At 46.7% G+C, this 18,813-nt stretch overlaps 5 protein-coding genes across 5 annotated transcripts; 2 read left to right on the top strand and 3 right to left on the bottom strand.

Moving 5' to 3' along the window:
- The first annotated feature begins 327 nt into the window (after positions 1-327).
- DFJ58DRAFT_418664 (mitochondrial import inner membrane translocase subunit TIM22) lies at positions 328-1,256 on the top strand. Its single transcript, XM_041380297.1, has 4 exons — positions 328-524; positions 592-800; positions 852-1,012; positions 1,068-1,256. The coding sequence occupies exons 1-4, from the start codon at positions 356-358 to the stop codon at positions 1,075-1,077; spliced, it is 549 nt and encodes a 182-aa protein (XP_041243177.1). The 5' UTR covers positions 328-355; the 3' UTR covers positions 1,078-1,256.
- A 3,493-nt stretch (positions 1,257-4,749) lies between these two features.
- On the top strand, positions 4,750-7,545 carry DFJ58DRAFT_791940 (glycoside hydrolase family 5 protein). The gene is made up of 16 exons (XM_041390332.1): positions 4,750-4,957; positions 5,024-5,228; positions 5,282-5,313; positions 5,363-5,426; positions 5,474-5,597; positions 5,717-5,791; positions 5,848-5,948; positions 6,002-6,026; positions 6,079-6,226; positions 6,286-6,562; positions 6,614-6,706; positions 6,764-6,770; positions 6,819-6,864; positions 6,914-7,068; positions 7,124-7,185; positions 7,243-7,545. The coding sequence occupies exons 1-16, from the start codon at positions 4,795-4,797 to the stop codon at positions 7,355-7,357; spliced, it is 1,692 nt and encodes a 563-aa protein (XP_041243176.1). The 5' UTR covers positions 4,750-4,794; the 3' UTR covers positions 7,358-7,545.
- A 799-nt stretch (positions 7,546-8,344) lies between these two features.
- On the bottom strand, positions 8,345-9,798 carry DFJ58DRAFT_661421 (uncharacterized protein; the record flags this gene model as incomplete). Its single annotated transcript, XM_041382215.1, has 7 exons — positions 8,345-8,746; positions 8,800-8,984; positions 9,035-9,163; positions 9,212-9,287; positions 9,349-9,498; positions 9,552-9,670; positions 9,726-9,798. The coding sequence occupies 7 exons, from the start codon at positions 9,796-9,798 to the stop codon at positions 8,345-8,347; spliced, it is 1,134 nt and encodes a 377-aa protein (XP_041243175.1).
- Positions 9,799-12,327: 2,529 nt separating this feature from the next.
- DFJ58DRAFT_684760 (uncharacterized protein) lies at positions 12,328-13,993 on the bottom strand. Its single transcript, XM_041383283.1, has 7 exons — positions 13,854-13,993; positions 13,680-13,798; positions 13,477-13,626; positions 13,340-13,415; positions 13,161-13,289; positions 12,917-13,101; positions 12,328-12,863 (listed from the first exon to the last, which is right to left on the bottom strand). The coding sequence occupies exons 1-7, from the start codon at positions 13,924-13,926 to the stop codon at positions 12,582-12,584; spliced, it is 1,014 nt and encodes a 337-aa protein (XP_041243174.1). The 5' UTR covers positions 13,927-13,993; the 3' UTR covers positions 12,328-12,581.
- A 2,635-nt stretch (positions 13,994-16,628) lies between these two features.
- Positions 16,629-18,379, bottom strand: DFJ58DRAFT_418517 (uncharacterized protein). The gene is made up of 8 exons (XM_041380296.1): positions 18,098-18,379; positions 17,926-18,044; positions 17,723-17,872; positions 17,586-17,661; positions 17,407-17,535; positions 17,162-17,346; positions 16,862-17,108; positions 16,629-16,805 (listed from the first exon to the last, which is right to left on the bottom strand). Exons 1-8 carry the CDS (start codon positions 18,288-18,290, stop codon positions 16,744-16,746), a joined length of 1,161 nt encoding a protein of 386 aa, XP_041243173.1. The 5' UTR covers positions 18,291-18,379; the 3' UTR covers positions 16,629-16,743.
- Between the last annotated feature and the right edge of the window lie 434 nt (positions 18,380-18,813).

The raw sequence follows: 18,813 nt of genomic DNA, 5'->3' as shown, positions 1-18,813 counted from the left end.
TTGACCGGCGTCGCGAATTGATTCAACTAAGTAGGTCAAACAAGTCATAACGTTAAACCCAAGTTAAACCACGATGTAACTGGCCTTATGTCAGCAGAATCAACGGCCCTTGGGTTCCCTTCAGTATGCTCATTGCCCGGCCCAAAATGCGCATTCCACATAATAATTTAACACTACTAGTCAAAGAAATGCGCATATGCGTTCAAGTTCCTGCTCCCCGTCTTACAGTGGCAAGCCGCTGATCAAGATTCAAGATTATCAACAGCGCTTGCGCTTATGTAACGAAACTTTTGCTAAATAACCTCAAATACGGAGTCGTCCTTCGGCAAGAGAAAAGGTTTATTTGCAAGCAACCATGAGCTTCCCACTGGTCGCTCCAATGTTTCCTGCGGGGAGGGAACCCCTTCCTCCAGGAATGACAGAGGACGACCGTGCTCAGTTACTCGAAACCAAAAAGTACCAAGGGTGGATGACCATGGGCATGGAATCTTGTGCGGCAAAGACGGTTATTGCTGGTGTCGGCGGTAAGTGCACCATATTCGAAGGCGCCTAAGTCATGACCCAAAATTCATTATCAGGATAATTCTACAGGTCTCGGAATTGGCGCATTCTTCTCTCTTATGTCCTCATCGTTTGCGTACGAGGATCCTTTGCTACGGCAATCCACGCAAGCTGGCATGAACAACACTCAGAAGGCCCGTGAAATCTTCAAGGAAATGGGTAGAGGGATGTGGAAAAGCGGAAAGGGCTTTGGAAAAGTTGGAGCATTGTTTGCCGGAATAGAATGTGTGATTGAAGGCGTAAGTTTTCACTTAATTATTTTCCTTGACCTAATCTCATGCCTTTATCAGTACCGAGCGAAGAATGACATGGTAAATCCGATTGCTGCAGGCTTCGTTGCCGGAGGTGTACTTGCGCGAAATTCGGGACCTAAAGCTGCTCTTGGTGGTGGATTGGCATTTGCTGCATTCTCTGCAGCCATAGATTTGTTCTTACGGAGGGAACCGTCAGAGTAAGTGTGAACTGTTATACACATGTCTTTAACAAAGCATTGACATTCTTTTTAGCGACGACTGAGTCGTTATACATATTATGACATTAGATCATTATTCCTTGCATTTGGAATTAATATTAATATGCGATTCCATGCGTGAAGCTTGTCAGTAGGATCTAGATTATGTATGTGATTGCGTCATCCATCGTTCCCTTGTTTCCTTGTTGATGCGGACGGGTACACAGAATGTATATAGATCACGTCATAGCAAGATAGGCCTTAACGTGACGCCCACTAGTTTCGCACATGTTCGGTTTGGACATCAGACCCTACACAGTGCCATGGAAACTGTAAGGATAAATCGCTTCTAGCAGTGACCTTGTCTATGTGCATCGTGACGCATCATATGCAAGCTTTCTTGACCAGGTCACAATCTATCATCATGGACCAGACAAGAAAAGTTTAAAAAAAGGATGCCTCGTCTCTGCTATCCGAGCCATCAACTCCTCTGGGTCTGTATACCTCCAAGCGCATCCATTCAGTAGACGCTTACTTCCCGTGTCCTTGGTAACTGTCACCCTTTGCCTCGTTATAATCAAGAAGCAGTTTATTGCATTTGATAGTGTCAACCCCTGAATGCCTAGAGCATCGATTAATGTCTGAGCGCCGATATATCGCATCAATGTACAGCATCGGCCACGCGGCCAGGTCATTGCTCGTCCTGAGTTACTGATTATCAATGTGACGGGGCCCAGATCGGCGGGTAATGCACCTTTGCTGTGGTACTGATTGACAGTGATTGTGCTCACTGGGACGGGGGTTTGCAGAACCTGTGGCGGCTTCGGAGCGCTCGATAACGTTCATCGTGCGCGTCGCGTTTTCGCTTGCTTTGTTACTGCGGTCCTGTACCATTCAACACGCCCTTCGCAAGAAAATTCATTGAAAGGTGGTTCAGTGATTCGGTCGGGGCTAAACCACCAGATTTGTGCCTCCTTTTTATTATCCTGTGCAAATAGTTGTTGAGTCTCACTGACATAATGCGACCCTGTAGAAAGAACAAATGCACAGCTTATGCTGCGAATTGCATGTAGAATACTACGTACACCATCCACTGAAATTATCGACGGATTCGGAATTTTGGGTCTGAATTGACCAAATCACCCACCGAGTAATATGCACCTGGTGCAAGTGAGAAATGCCTCGTAAGTGATGACTTTTTATCTTGAAGGATGGAAACTGAGGTGCGCTGCACTCGATAGTTGAAATAGTGTCTTCACTAACCGTTTGAACACATGAGACGCTCAGGGCAAAAACGCTCTGCCAGAATTCGAAGGACATGATGCGCATTGAGCCTGAGGCATCATTCGCGTGCCAGACGGGAAGCGCATCATGACTTGTTCGATCGATTGATCGTTACGAGTATGGAACTTGGAAAGCAGATGGGTGACGACTGGCGGGATGGGGAAAGTCACGGTAGTACAGTATGCATAGCGTTATCTCCAGGCGTTGCGACGTTCATCTCTTGCCTCAGCCGTGAATGAGGACTTTCTAACAGGAAAATGTCTACCCCTCAGTGGTTACTTACGAGTTTATTTTTCTCTGCAGACAACTAGCATTACGTGAGACTCACAGTACACAACGAACACATCAGAAGGAAGCGACTCATTTAACCCCTTAAAACATTGACCCGTTCGATGGATATCGAGAGCACTTCTTTGTCTGCGCCAGGTAAATTTTCGAGCCCAGAGGGCGGGGAACGGATGGCGTATAATAGGGATTGGGTTGGATGAGACGGAATAAGGAGGAAAAGTGGTTAATAAGTGTGTTTTCATACGATGGAAGATGTACTGGTAGTATAATTTTGACACGTGGAGGGAGACGCACAGAGAACTGAAATATTTGGAGGTCAGAAAGAAAACTTGAAGAAATATTAACTAATATAGGACTGTCTCGTGGAACGTCGAAAAAACCTCGGGTATCCGACCAGTATCCTTGGGCCGCTGCACAGGATGTCGTATGTCATCGTCCTAGAACGCATGTGAGATCTCGTTTGGCAGTCCTGAAACATAATGAAATGAGAAGAGCAGTTTGATCAACTTGCATTTGAATATCGCACTTACCAGATTTATAGTGATTCACACTTGGAAGAAACCAAGCTATGAGACAACTCGATCGGCAGTTTTGATGCTGAATTATACGACCATGATGGTCACGGTGAGGAGTGCAGCGATTAGAGATAAAATCGACGTATATCTGGTGTAGAAGTGCTCGAGTCAGATATGAATAGTGGCATATATCAGTCGTCCGCAAGAGAGACACAACCAGCACCCTGCTGGCTGTTGCCAACAGCCAGCAGGGTGAAGTAATAACATGAGGCCGAGGCTAGCACCATCATGATCGACCTCCAGATATAGCTTCATTCTGTAGCGGTCCGATAATAATGAACAAAAGATGAAAATTTGTCTAATCAAGAACTAGCGAACATTTGAATCTTGCGACCGATAGAGCTGTGAGGTTGAACATGAGGACAACCAATGTAAAAACAACTTATGTCGCCATCTAGACAACTCAAACGTCTAGCTGTGGGCAGTGAACGCGACCGTAAATCGACCAAAACACAACCAAATACTCTTTACGCATCACCTGGGGTCTCACTGGAAAACGTCTCCTCGGAGTCGTAAGTGATGATTTTATAGTTTGATGAAATGGAGTACCGATGCAGGGGTAGTTGAAATTCTGATGGCTTTCCTGTCCGACCTGTCGTGGGATGGCGGGGATGATGACTAAGCGCCTGTCCCGGGACATGGTGAGCGGAGGCTAAGCGCTAAGTAACGGGCCGGCGGGAAACGTTAACATGGTGGCATGTAGTACAAGCGCACGCGACTGCTCAGAAAGGCTGCGTGTCCCATCATGAAGACCAAAAAGTCGAGTCTGGCTTTGGGACACGCAGCTGCCCACCTAATTAAGATTAAGCTCCGAGGTGAAATGAGGATTCTTCAAGTTGCCTGGGACACGTGGGTTTCGCCCTGGAGCCAGCGCCGAATGCGAGAAGCACGAAATGTCATGACTTTGTAGTCCATCATGATTGTGCCGTCATTACCTCTGCGGCAGCTCAGAAACTCGAATTTTGCGGATAAAATTCATCCTTTGCACGGTACAGTATACCACACGTTCCTACGACATACCCAGAATTTTCTGCCACGAAAACGGTGCAGAAAATACGTCTCTGTGCTCGAACGCGTCCGTGTCATCACTTCGGGGTCTTCGATAGTAACGTGACTGGGAAATTTACGGCTACCTACTGCGTGGTGTAAGGTTAACCTTCCCCCATCCTTGGGACGCAGAACTCGAAGACATTAGCGATGGCGATCCGCCAGAAATTTGAAGGATAGACCAAAATCGTCCGGGGCATCATACACCTGCCAGGGCCCAGGCAGAGAACGGATCATCACTTGTCCAGGCGACGCTCGCTGACTATGGAAACAGATAGGGATGACTGGCGAGATGGACTCGGATGAACTGCAGTTCGGCATCACATAATTGTTTCCGGATGGGAAGAAAATTGTTAGCGGGAGTCAGGGTACAGCGAGGTTGTGAGATATCGATACAAGTAGTGTCACACACATATTGTGAGGTCTGTCTGCTGGAGTCAAGATGGCCAGCGAGTCACGGTGGTGAGCGAGCGGATCTGAAGACAATAAAACAGTGGGACGTGGGGCGTGGCGGAAAGTACCAATCGAGACTAGTATTGATCTGTTACAGGTTTGGTACGCAGTCGGCGTCTACTACTCGCCCTTGATATGATTGCGACTACTGGATATCACGGGAACTTCATCAAAATCTGGGATGCGATGACCGCAAACGAGCTGGTGACGACACTCTGCGCTTCGACAGTGACACTTGTATCTGCTCTAACCCACCACGTTGGCCTCACAGAGAACCGACGGGTCCTTCCGAGTCAGGGTGCGTTATGTTTAATTGATTGCGTTACCTTTACGTTGTGATATTTACTTCTAGCGACGAAAATAGAGGATGCCGCACTCTGCATATATTGTCGTGTAACAGTATATAAGACAAAATGTCTTTGTCGGGACCTTGGATCATATTCTCTCTCCCGGACTAATAACTGTGCAATGAGACATATCCTAGCAGGTTTGGTGCTCTCGACCACGCTTGTTGCCTGTGCGTGGGCTGGGAAACCAACTCAGATTTATGGTGTTAATTTGGGTTCTTGGTAAGCGTTATTCTACGCCTCTGACCGACTATTTAACTTAAATGGTAGCGCAGGTTAGTTCTAGAGCCATGGATGCTTCCTCAAGGTGATAAACCAACGAACCTTGCAAATACGCGTTCACTAAACACGTTTAGAATGGTTGGACATGGGTGGACAGTCATGTAGTGACAGTTGTTGGACATGCATTTCAACTGAGTCGTATGTTCCAATTCCGCTGTTTGTATGTGGAATTTAATTTGTTCTAGATCATTTGCAAAGGCGTACCCCGACACTGTTGACACTAAATTCGCTCAACACTGGGACACCTGGTTTACGCAGGACGATGTCAACACACTGAAGGCAGCTGGTATCAATGCCGTCAGGGTTCCTGTGAGTTGATTCTAAGGTGCGCTGTGAACTCGGCCAAACTAACGTTCGACGGTTTGATCTGCTTTGCCCTTTTCATCCCGTGCAACCTTCCATGTGTTATGCAACACGTTCATTCATAGCTGGGATATTGGATTGTGGAGGCTTTGGTCGATAGGTCGCACGAATCATACCCTCGGGGCGGTCTTAATTATCTGGTGAGAAGCTCTGCCGTGGTTGAATTCTTTAGTTATACTCGAGCGTTTGCAACTAGCGTCGGGGCTTGGGCTGGCTGAAAGATGCTGGGATCCAAGCGATCCTGGATCATCATGCAGCACCCGGGGTTCAATCGCCTGACCAAATGTGGACCGGAAAGTGAGTTCCCATTTGTTTGCTATCTGTTCTGTACTGAGATTATTTTTTACCAGTTGTACTACCGATGTTCAATTCTACGTGAGCCATTTTGCAGCCGGTGAAAGTAACAGCCACAAGTCCTTACACACAGACTCCATACAACTACCACCGTGCACTGGTGTGGACAGCGGTCATGACTGCGCTTTCTCACCTGGACCCTAATTTTGGGAGTGTCTTTGCGATCGAGGCAGTCAACGAACCCATTATGGACGCGGCTTTGACACCTGGCTATGGCACCTGTATGTATCACTCACCATTCTTTTATTTGTGCCCTCACGATTCCTGAACCTTCGTGCAGTCCAAAAGAACTTCGTCCAGGTAATGCGTGCAGTTGAGCTCACACTCGGAATATCTGTGCCGTCATCTAGTTTATCGTTATCGGCATCAGTGTCCATCTCGAACAACTTCACCGCTGCATTGAGTTCGACATCTTCAGCAACCATATTCTCGGCGGAGGTGCAAGCGGCACTTTTTGACGCCGTTCCAATTTTACTAGAAATTGGAGCAGCGTGCGGTTTGCAAACCATATTCGAAGCATCACCCTTCAAACGGTCCCGTGATTCATTGGTGGCGAAGTGAGTCCACCACAGGTCCTTGCTAGGATGCATTGACAATGGCATGCATAGCTTTATGGATGTGAACTGGCAGTACGACAACCCTTCTAACCCAGCTGACGCGGCGATTGGCCCTCAAGCTTATGACAACCATTTGTATTACTCGTGAGTGCGCAGCTGACTATGTCAAGTTTTCATGGTTTCTTAATCTTCTCTTTATAGGTTTGGCGTATGTCGTGTGCACGCAGCTTTTTGCTTCGCATTGACATTTTTACAGGGAGTTGCGGCTGCTGACCCAACGTCTTACATGATTAGCATCTGCAGTGCGTCTTATTCGTTAGTTCGGCAATGACGTACTCATTTTTGGTAAAGATCTTTCACGCATCCAGGCTGACGCAGCGGTCGGCGACTCTCCGCTCTGGTTCGGAGAATGGGGACTTTCGACACAGTTTAATGCCACGGACGAGTTCCTCTACAAGTGGGCTGACGCACAGAAGTTGGCCTATAGTAAAGGTGCTGGTTGGATTGTACGTGTCCCTTTGTGTTTGATTAAGACATTGCTCAAAGAAGAATATACTTCAGTTCTGGAACTTCAAAACTGAAATATCAGGCCTTACCAATGGGAGTGCCCTTGCAAGGCAATGGTTAGTCATGATGCATCCTAGGGTGCTTTAGGAACGTTCTGAAGGTCGTCCATGTAGGTCTTACCTTGAGGGGCTGAAACTCGGATTCCTGACCCAGGACCCCGCGGCGCTCCACGATCCGAACGTGTGCGTTCCATACATGAACGATACCGCTAATAGCACTAGTTCATGATTTGCGTTCTTGGTGACTAAGTAAGCGTACCTATATCTTATCCCTGCTGACCCACATTCTTTTGTCGACGTTCCTTACTGATTCCTCTGTAACTGCCTCCGGAGCCAACTTATTCCTAGGCTTGCTATTCTAACAAAATTAGGCACCATAAATAGATAACACGTTGAATATATCTAAACTAACTCATACTGCAGTTTCATATGCAATACGCTGAAGACAGTCGGATTTGCCATCTCGGATACTGGAAGGCACTTGTTTTTGGGTCTTCCGATCACTCGATTAGGACATGGAATAATCACCACGTGAGAGCAGGTCGCTGCATTGGATGTTGAACCTGCCAGGATGGCGACAAGGCATTACTCGAATAATAATCGACGTCCCATATGCACAGGGCAAATACGTGTTGTTTTTTCATGCTTCTCCGATGTTTAATTTCATACAGAGGAATGCTTCAGCTAGAGACAAACGGAAGAAGAATCCGTTGACCTCGACGACTTGGACTATCAGTGACAGGCAGCTCACAGCCTGCCTAGTTTAGCGTCACGCAGCAATCCATCGGAGCGGCTCAGCTTAGCTCAGCCCACTCATCTTCACAACCATATATCACTGCTTTCACATCATCCACCACACCTCTACTTCCGCAGCTACATTGTTACGCCCTACAAATTGACAATAATACATGCTGGACGCTGGACTCGTCTCTGGATCTATATCTGTTTTACTTCCTTGAATTTACTACCTAGTACCGACGGCAATCATTAATTAAGTAATCTACACCACTAGCACTACGATTGCTACCATTGTTAATAAAAGTAAAGGACATATAGTAATTGAAAGCGAAGGACGTAAAGTAATTGCATAGTGTGAGACTAATTCAAGTCATATATTAGCTCAGTGATTACCCGCCTCGGACCGACTGAAGGTTATCGTTAGTACCATCAAAACAATGTCCGTGAAAACAGTAATTGAATTTAGCCTGAAAATGCGTTACAAGATGTCTGCATCCAAATACTCCTTGCCTGTCGGTGGTCGGCTCTGGTTCCAACTTGAAGTCCCGTACACACGGGTACTGTCGGTGTGCGTGGAGCGGGGTGTGTTGACCTGCAGAGGCTCCACAGAATATTGCGGAAGGCTCCATCGTTCCGTTTCACTGGTAATCGCCTCACGGGCAGGTCGGCTCTGGTTCCAACTTGAAGTCCCGTACACCCGGGTACTGTCGGTGTGCGTGGAGCGGGGTATGTTGACCTGCAGAGGCTCCACATAATATTGCGAAAGGCTCGTTTCACTGGTCATCGCCCCACGGGAAGTCAAGACCTGACTGTGAGTGTTTTGACCAATCGCGATTCGAATTATTACCATGTAGAAAGCAATTGAGATGACCGGCGTGAGCTAGTTGATCGAAAATTAGTCATTATTATAACATGTGTTGTTGGGGTAATCACCGTGTCTATCACAGTAAACGGTCCACTGCCCGAGCAGAGGGCTCCAGTTACTGTAGCGAGGAGCGCTATGGTGTACAAGATAGTAGAATCCATTATTACGCGTATTATACGCGTGGTCGTGACCTTTGAAGTGCGAGAGGAAGAGACATTGCGCTCGATTTTCCAGATGCGATACGCGAGTAATCCTTCAAGTTGGCATGAGATATGACACCGGGTCGGGCAGAAGCGTGCTTACCCGAACTTGACAAATTTGCTAGAAGTGTCAGGACACAGAACACTCCCATGCATTCCACATTCACTGTGGTAGAAATGATTCCGGTACTGCTGGTTTGGGAATCGCCGTAAACTGAGAGAGCACCAGTGACTAAGGCAATATTAGAACATGCGACTCCCAAAATCAATGTAACCCAACCTGCGACGCCGCACCACAGCAAGCTTGGTAGAATGATGACCCAGGCAGCTTGCCAGACGACGTAACAACGATAAATCTGTCACCAGAAAGCCATTTCTATAGCAATCTTAAACTCGCAAATAAAAATTTGAACCCACCACCACCGCATCACCAAGCAGAGTTTGCAGAACGTATATTGAATTCTTGATCACGTATGTTTCTTGAGAAACATCTGCGAAGTACGCCGCTGGCACACCTTGGTACGTCACAAATCCGTATTCGATCCGAATAATGCTTAAGACTATGTGCTTGGAGAAATGTTTCAATAGATGATATTTAATGAAAGAGGCGAGGGGCTAACCGCAGTACTCAATACCGACAGCAGGACGGCTGCGGCAATGACTGGGCGATTGAAATCTCGTACGGAACGTTTGTAGGACATTGACCACATGGTGCCAATAAACATGAGGACCGAAAAACCTGAAAAATTCTAGCTTTGTGGTCACTAGACAGACGAACTGACAGAGATGCTCACCGTATAAAATGCCTTCCAGCGCCGTCGATATTAGAGCTGCGGTATCCAGCGAGAATGAACTTGTAAAAGCCATGGCAAGGATGACGCTCGGGAATGGCTTGGGGTAGAGTCAATTCCATGTATATATCATAGTTCTACTGGTAATACGAAGACCCCAGATTGACATCGCATCCAGGCTGCGGATACTTTTTGTTCCGCGCTCTAGGCTTAACCTTAACTTCATTCATGGCAGCCAAGAGTCAGGACCAACGCGTTCTGTTACTCACAGTGATAAGACCTATAACAGGCAGTCACACGTTTGGGACACCGTGCACCTTGTTTTTCTATCCGACATCAGTGAACTAATGGACGCGGCACTGGCGAGCCTTGATGCAGCTACTACTGGCGTGCCAGTGCAAGCATTCCTATGTCCTACATTCAACTCCCAGATCAAGTTGCACGGGCTCATGAGTCATGACCATTCCTTTGTTATTTTATTCATCACATACTACCACTAGCTAGTTCGATGAGTAACAACTACAGTGAAAGTGTGCACCAACTTGAAAGGCATGAGCCATTTTCGACTTGACCGGAAGCACTATGAATGTTTCTCAGAGAATCAACGTGCAATTTTTGTATACTCGTAAGATAAGATGTCAACACAAAATAGTATGCTATATACACCTACACCATCATCTAGGTTCTTCGACCGCAACTTGATGTAGCCTATCACGGAATAAGCCTCCGCATCACACTGGTTCAGTCAGGGCTGTCAAGGAACTTCTGAAGTAATACGAGAAGCGAAGGTATCTCGTGCCAAGTCGAAGGAGGGATGGAGCATTTGAGGCGGAGTGTACAGTGCCACCAGTTCTATGTGTCACAGGAGCTGTTGCAATGTGCGGAGCCTCATCTGTGTCCACTGTCAGAGAGGTAAGCAAAGAGTAACTCGCTTACATAAAGCATGCGACGGCTGAGTAGTCCACCAGAAGATAGGCTATATATTACCTGTTACAGGATTCGTGACGGTGCCGTGTCAATTTCACCTCACGGGGTACACGAAGTCCCGTTGCCTACTGTGGGTGTGTGATGCGGTGGTCCTGGTTTCCATAAAAGAGTAAGTTTGGAATTCAAAGAGAATATTTGCTATTCGTAATTTCAGCGGTACGGTTTGCTCCACTCCTTGACGCTTTTTGCAAATGAAAGAACGCGCGCATATACACTATGTGGAACAACTGTGGGCTGATTTGGGCATCGGCGCGTTTCAACTCACATTTTCATCTCGTCAGGATGCCTTCAGTGATAATCAAGGTCAGCGGAAAACAGTCCGATTACTTGCCATGAACATGAACATGATAATCTTGTTTACTGCAGAAACACTATGTTGTTCGATCTCGGCAGAGGGGTGATATCGTCACATATCTCATTCCATCCAAGAGAAGCACCGGTTTTTGAAGTCCGGTGGCGGCGTACATCAGTGAACGAAAACAGTTTTGGATGCGTTCACTAACTGTACTAGTGCCATTGTCGTGCCATTGCAATATCTTTCAGTGGCCGGATCCTAGAAAGCCCATCATCGGTTCATCCTCCAGCATGCAGCTGCAGCTAGCATTTCATTAGTTGCTCGTTTGCAACAAATGGAAAAATACTAGCCACTGGCTGCATTGGCAATGCATACACCTGAATGTTTCTGCGATTGTCAGAGAAGCTGGCCTCGACTCGGACAACATTTTTGTCAGATCCAAATTGAAATACGCGTTGAAATGGTTTTCGCATTTTATTTATCTGTGCAAACTCAACATGTTCTAAACTTCTACCAGGATGGTGACAAGGCCTTACTCGATGTATATGACATGTACAAAATCATCTCAATGTGATTAAGTTGCAGGAACATAGTAATTGACGTCCCGGATGCACAGGGAAAATACGTGTTTTCTTTCATGCTTCTCCGAGTCTTAATTCAAACTGATTCCATACAGAGGAATGTTTCAGCTAGACAAACGGAAGAAGAACCCGTTGACCTCGGCGACTTGGACTACCTCATCGCCTGCCTACTAGTCCGGTGTCACGCAGTAATCCATCGGAGCGGCTCAGGCGCTCATCCTCACAACCATATATCACTGCCTTTACATCATTCACCACACCTCCCGTCGCTGCCACTTCTGCAGCTACAATGTCACACCCTATAATGATACTTGCTAGACGCTGGACAGGTTTATGGCTCTTCATCTGTTTCACTTCCTTGAATTTACTGACGGGAATCATTAATCTACTGACAAGGCATTACTCGAATAATAATCGACGTCCCGTATGCACAGGGCATATACGTGTTGATTTTTCATGCTTCTCCGATTTTAATTCGACCTGATTTCTTATACAGAGGAATGCTTCAGCTAGAGACAAACAGAAGAAGAATCCGTTGACCTCGACGACTTGGACTATCGCAGGCAGCTCACAGCCTGCCTAGTTTAGCGTCACGCAGCAATCCATCGGAGCGGCTCAGCTTAACTCATCTTCACAACCATATCTCACTGCTTTCACATCATCCACCACACCTCTACTTCCGCAGCTACAATGTTACGCCCTACAATAATACACGCCGCCAGTGGACGCTGGACTCGTCTCTGGATCTTTACCTGTTTTACTTCCTTAAATTTACTACCGACGGCAATCATTAAGTAATATATATCACTAGCACTACGATTGCTACCATTGTTCATGAAGTTGAAGGTCATAATATCATATAGTAATTGAAAGCGAAGCACGTAAAGTCATATATCAACCAGTCAGTGATTCTCCTTCGCTATTGCGCGCCTCGGACCGACTGAAGGTTATCGTCTGATACTATCAAAATAATTTCCGTGAAAATAGCAATCGAGTTTAGCCTGACAATAGATCGCAAGATGTCTCATCCAAATACTCCTTGCCTGTCGGTGGTCGGCTCTGGTTCCAACTTGAAGTCCCGTACACACGGGTACTGTCGGTGTGCGTGGAGCGGGGTGTGTTGACCTGCAGAGGTTTCACAGAATATTGCGGAAAGCTCCCTCGTTCCGTTTCACTGGTTATCCCCCCACGGACAGTCAAGACCTGACTGTGAGCGTTTTGACCGATTGCGATTCGAATGATTACCATGTAGAAAGCAATTGAGATGACCGGCGTGAGCTAGTTGATCGAAAATCAGTCATTGTTATAACATGTGTTGTCGGGGTAATCACCGTGTCTATCAGAGTAAACGGCCCATTGCTCGAGCAGAGGGCTCCAGTTACTGTAGCGAGGAGCGCTATGGTGTACAAGCTAGCAGAATCCATTACTACGCGTATTATACTCGTGGTCATGACCTTTGAAGTGCGAGAGGAAGAGACATTGCGCTCGATTTTCCAGATGCGATACGCGAGTAATCCTGGAAAATATCAAGTTGGCATGAGAATATGACACCGTGGTCGGCAGAAGCGTGCTTACCCGAACTCGACAAATTTGCTAGAAGTGTCAGGACACAGAACACTCCCATGCATTCCACATTCACTGTGGTAGAAATGATTCCGGTACTGCTGGTTTGGGAATCGCCGTAAACATAGAGAGCACCAGTGACTTTAAGGCAATATTAGAGCATGCGACTCCCAAAATCAATGTAACCCAACCTGCGACGCCGCACCACAGCAAGCTTGGTAGAATGATGACCCAGGCAGCTTGCCAGACGACGTAACAACGATAAATCTGTCACCAGAAAGCCATTTCTATAGCAATCTTAAACTCGCAGATGAAAATCTGAACGCACCGCTACCGCATCACCAAGCAGAGTTTGCAGAACGTATATCGAATTCTTGATCACGTACGTTTCTTGAGAAACATCTGCAAAGTACGCCGCTGGCACACCTTGGTACGTCACAAATCCGTATTCGATCCGAATAATGCTTAAGACTATGTGCTTGGGGAAATGTTTCAATAGATGATATTTAATGAAAGAGGCGAGGGGCTAACTGCAGTACTCAATACCGACAGCAGGACGGCTGCGGCAGCGACTGGGCGATTGACATCTCGCATGGAACGTTTGTAGGACATTGACCACATGGTGCCAATAAACATGAGGACCGAAAAACCTGAAAAATTCTAGCTTTGTGGTCGCCAAACGGACGAACTGACTGAGATGCTCACCGTATAAAATGCCTTCCAGCACCGTCGATATTAGAGCTGCGGTTTCCAGCGAGATTGAACTTGTAAAAGTCATGGCAAGAATGACGCTCGGGAATGGCTTGGGGTAGAGTCAATTCCATGTATATATCATAGTTCTACTAATACGAAGACCCCAAATTGACATCGCATCCGGGCTGCGGACTCGGATACTTTTTGTTCCGCGCCCTATGTAGGCTTAACCTTAACTTAATTTATGGAAGCCAGGAGTAGAGCGTACTATTTGCAGTTAACGGCTTGTTTACATGCAGGTGTGGAGGCAAACAGCATCGGAATCTAAAATTTGTACTTGCGTATGCCGTATGTTGACGTACGTTTGACACGAGGTAAACTGTTAAGCATAGTAGACTCTATCAGCATCAACAACAGCACTGGATATTGCTGCTAGCGTGACAGGCTGTAGGACCAGGGTCCAGGGGTGGTCGAGGAGGTTCAAGTAGTAAAGGGAGAAGATTGTCCATTGAATTTCGTCGACAGTACAATTCAATGGATTCTCTCACAGAACATGTAACATCACGTATACTTGTAACATGCCGAGATAGAGTCCGTTGCATGTTTGGCCAAGATATTTTGATTGTGGGCGCTGCTCTAGTCAGCACCAACGCGTTCTGTTACATGTTACAAGACCTATAACAGGCAGTCACACGTTTGGGACACCGTGCACCTTGTTTTTCTATTCAACATCAGTTCACTGATGGACGCGGCACTGACGAGCCTTCAAGTTGATGCAGCTACTGGCGCGCCAGTGCAGGCATTCCTATATTCTACATTCAACTCCCAGATCAAGTTGCACGGGCTCATGACCATTCCTTCGTTATTTTATTCATCACATACTACCACTAGCTAGTTCGATGAGTAACAACTACGGTGAAAGCGTGCACCAAAGGCATGCCACCGAGCCATTTCCGACTTGACCGGGTTTGACACGATGAGTGATAGATGTGAAGAGGCACTGACGCGGCATGGATGAGGTTTGACGAGGCATTGGCGCAGCACAATTTGCTTGAAGCGGCACTGACACAGCATGCAAGTGGACCTTGACGCGACATAGATAAGTGTAGAAGCCAGTGATTCTCACTTACCTGTGCTGCGTTAAGGCCTACTTGGATGTTAACTTGTCATGGTATGAGTGGTGCTTAACCTAGTCTGAATGAGGCCTGACATGGCATGATAGAGGCTTGACTCGGTAGTGCAAAGTACGGAAGCTGCATCGGACTTGACAAGGTGGGGTCGAGGCTTGACACAGTGAGACAATACTTCATACTGCGGTCTCAACACTATCAATGATTTGGGCGATACAAGACAAACACAAGGTACACACTACATTCCGGAAGATTCCCGAGTAGTACGAACGCGGAGGACAAGCACCGTAAATATCGTGGGAATTGAATACAGCACTCCAGGACCTGTACACAGATAGATATTCATACGTTTGATCATTAACGGGGATTCAAAGCGTTGGGAGTTCATTAACATTAATTACGTTTAGAGAGCGGTATTTGTCATGACAGTGCCGCGTCAATTTCACCTCACGGGGTGCACGAAGTCCCGCTGCCAACTGTGGGTGACACTGACTAACTTAAACGAGCATTGGTGGTGCTGGTTTTCATAAAAGAGTGAGTTTGAAATTTGCTATTCGCTGTCGAAGCTTCAGCGCTGCAGCGATATTTGCTCCACTCCTTGGTTATTGCAAATGGAAGAACACGCGCATACACTATGGATTGATTTGGGCATCGGCGCGTTTCAACTCACATTTTCATCACCTCGTTGTAGGACGCCTTCAGTGACAATCAAGGTCAGTGGAACAGCGGAAAACAGTCCAATTACTTGCCATGAACATGAATATGATAATCTTGTTTACTGCAGAAACACTATGTTGTTCGATCTCGGCAGAGGGGTGATATCGTCATATATCTCATTCCATCCAAGAAGAGCATCTGGATGAACTGGTTTTTGAAGTCCGGTGGCGGCGGTAATCCTGAAAACAGTTTCGGATGCGTTCACTAACTGTACTAGTGCCATCGTCCTGCCATTGCAATATCTTTCAGTGGCCGGATCCTAGAAAGCCCATCATCGGTTCACCCTCCAGCATGGTGCAGCTAGTAATGCGTTAGTCGCCCGTTTTCAACAAACGGTAAAATCATACTAGCCGCTGGTTACATTGGCAATGCATATACATGGTTGTTTCTGCGATTGTCAGAAGCTGGCTTCAACTCGGACAACCTTTTTGTCAGATCCCAATTGAAATATGAGTTGAAGTTGTTTTCGCATTTTATTTACCTGTGTAAACTCAACATGTTCTGCCAGGATGGTGACAAGGCCTTACTCAATGTATGTGACATATACAAAATCATCTCAATGTGATTAAGTTGCAGGAACGCCCATATTGTAATCGACGTCCCGTATGCACAGGGAAAATACGTGTTTTTTTCATCTTTCTCCGAGTCTTAATTCAAACTGATTCCATACAGAGGAATGCAGCATGCTTCAGCTAGACAAACGGAAGAAGAATCCGTTGACCTCGGCGACTTGGACTACCTCATCGCCTGCCTACTAGTCCGGTGTCACGCAGTAATCCATCGGAGCGGCTCAGGCACTCATCTTCGCAACCATATATCACTGCTTTTACATCATTCACCACACCTCCCGTCGCTGCCACTTCCGCAGCTACAATGGCACGCCCACAATAATACATGCTGCACGCTGGACTGGTTTATGGCTCTTCATCTGTTTTACTTCCTTGAATTTACTGGCGGGAATCATTAATCCACACCGATAGCACTACGATTGCTGCCATTGTTCATGAAAGCGAAGGGGGTATAGTAATTGTACAAAGATTAATTCAAGTCATATATTAAATCAGCGATCCTTCTTCGCTATTATGCGCCTTGGACCGACCGAGGGGTATCGCTAATACTATCAAAACAATGTCCGTGAAAACAGTAATTGAATTTAGCCTGAAAATGAGTTACAATCCAAAGACTCCTTGCCCGTCGGCGGTCGGCTCTGGTTCCAAGTCCCGTACACCCTGGTACTGTCAGTGTGCATGGACCGGGATACGTGGACCTGCAGAGGCTTCATAGAGTATTGCGACGAGCTCCCCCGTTCCGTTTCACTGGTTATCCCCCCACGGACAGTCAAGATCTGAGTGTGAGAGTTTTTACCGATTGCGATTCGAATTATTACCATGTAGAAGGTAATTGAGATGATCGGAGTGAGCTAGTCGATTGAAAATCAGTCATTTTTATAACATGTATTGTCGGTGTAATTACCGTGTCTATCAGAACAAACGGTCCACTGCCCGAGCAGAGGGATCCGGCTACTGTAGCGAGGAGCGCTATGGTGTACAAAATAGCAGAATCCATTATTACACGCATTATACTCGTGGTCATGACCTTTGAAGTGCGAGAGGAAGAGACACTGCGCTCGATTTTCCAGATGCGATACGCGAGTAATCCTGGAAAATATCAAGTTGGCATGAGAATATGACACCGTGATCGGGCAGAAGCGTGCTTACCCGAACTCGACAGATTTGCTGCAAGTGTCAGGCCACAGAACGCTCCCATGCATTCCATATTCACTGTGGCAGATATGATTCCGGTACTGCTGGTTTGGGAATCGCCGTAAACTGAGAGAGCACCAGTAACTTCAAGGCAATATTAGAGCATGCGACTCCCAAAATCACTGTAACCCAACCTGCGACGCCGCACCACAGCAAGCTTGGTAGAATGATGACCCAGGCAGCTTGCCAGACGATGTAACAACGATAAATCTATTACCAGAAAGCCATTTCTATAGCAATGTTAAACTCGCAGATAAAAATCTGAACCCACCGCCACCGCATCACCAAGCAGAGTTTGCAGAACGTATATCGAATTCTTGATCACGAACGTTTCTTGAGAAGCATCTGCAAAGTACACCGCTGGCACACCTTGGTACGTCACAAATCCGTATTCGGCCCGAATAATGCTCAAGACTATGTGCTTGGAGAAATGTTTCAGTAGATGATATTTAATGAAAGAGGCGAGGGGCTAACTGCGGTACTCAATACCAACAGCAGGACGGCTGCAGTGGCGACTGGGCGATTGACATCTCGCATAGAATGTTTGTAGGTCATTGACCACATGGTGCCAATAAACATGAGGACCGAAAAGCCTGAAAATTCTAGCTTTGTGGTCACCAGAGGACGAACTGACTGAGATACTCACCGTAAAAAATGCCTTCCAGCGCCGTCGATATTATAGTTGCAGTATCCAGCGACATTGAACTTGCAGAAGCCATGGCAAGAATGAAATGACGTTCGGGAATGGCTTGGAGAAGATACAAGAGAGTTTCACTCTTGTCAATTCCATGTATACCATTGTTCTGGTAGAACTTAATACGAAGACCCCAGATTGACATCCATCATGCGGATACTTGTTTGTTCAGCGCTGCTTAAATTATCAATCGCAGAAAACGATGAAGCTGTATCCGTCCATGTCGGATCCAGGGACTCTAGACTATCCATTGGGTCAGAGGATCCATATGTGCTCTGGACTTATTGCAGTGTAACGTCGCTAGCGTAGTAAGCGCTGACCTTTCACGGAGTGCGCCCCGAGGGCAGTGTTTGGTATTGGACATTGATGACTGGCCCCCTGGCACCATCGGATCGATGTAACCCATGATCATGGTGGATGACTAGACTCGTGACCAGTCCTAACCTGGGCAAGACGCGACGGCTTGCCTCGTAGCTTAGGCCTTTAGGCCTTAGGACTGATCACGAGTCTAGTTGATGATAGTAATACACCAGCTGGTGGCATCAGCAAGTGACGGGTCTCAACGTGGAATCTTTTTCACTTGTCAAGAAGTCGATGGGCGGCTGACGTACTTGCTAATGAGGCTTTGGTACTTGCAAGCCGCTCGGCTGGATTGAGTCGGAGTTTTA

This window comes from Suillus subalutaceus (assembly GCF_016647625.1).
Source record: "Suillus subalutaceus strain FC151 chromosome Unknown DFJ58scaffold_63, whole genome shotgun sequence".
Lineage (NCBI taxonomy): Eukaryota > Fungi > Basidiomycota > Agaricomycetes > Boletales > Suillaceae > Suillus > Suillus subalutaceus.
The sequence above is the reverse complement of the archived record's forward strand: the minus strand, read 5'-3'. Positions and strand labels throughout refer to the sequence as shown.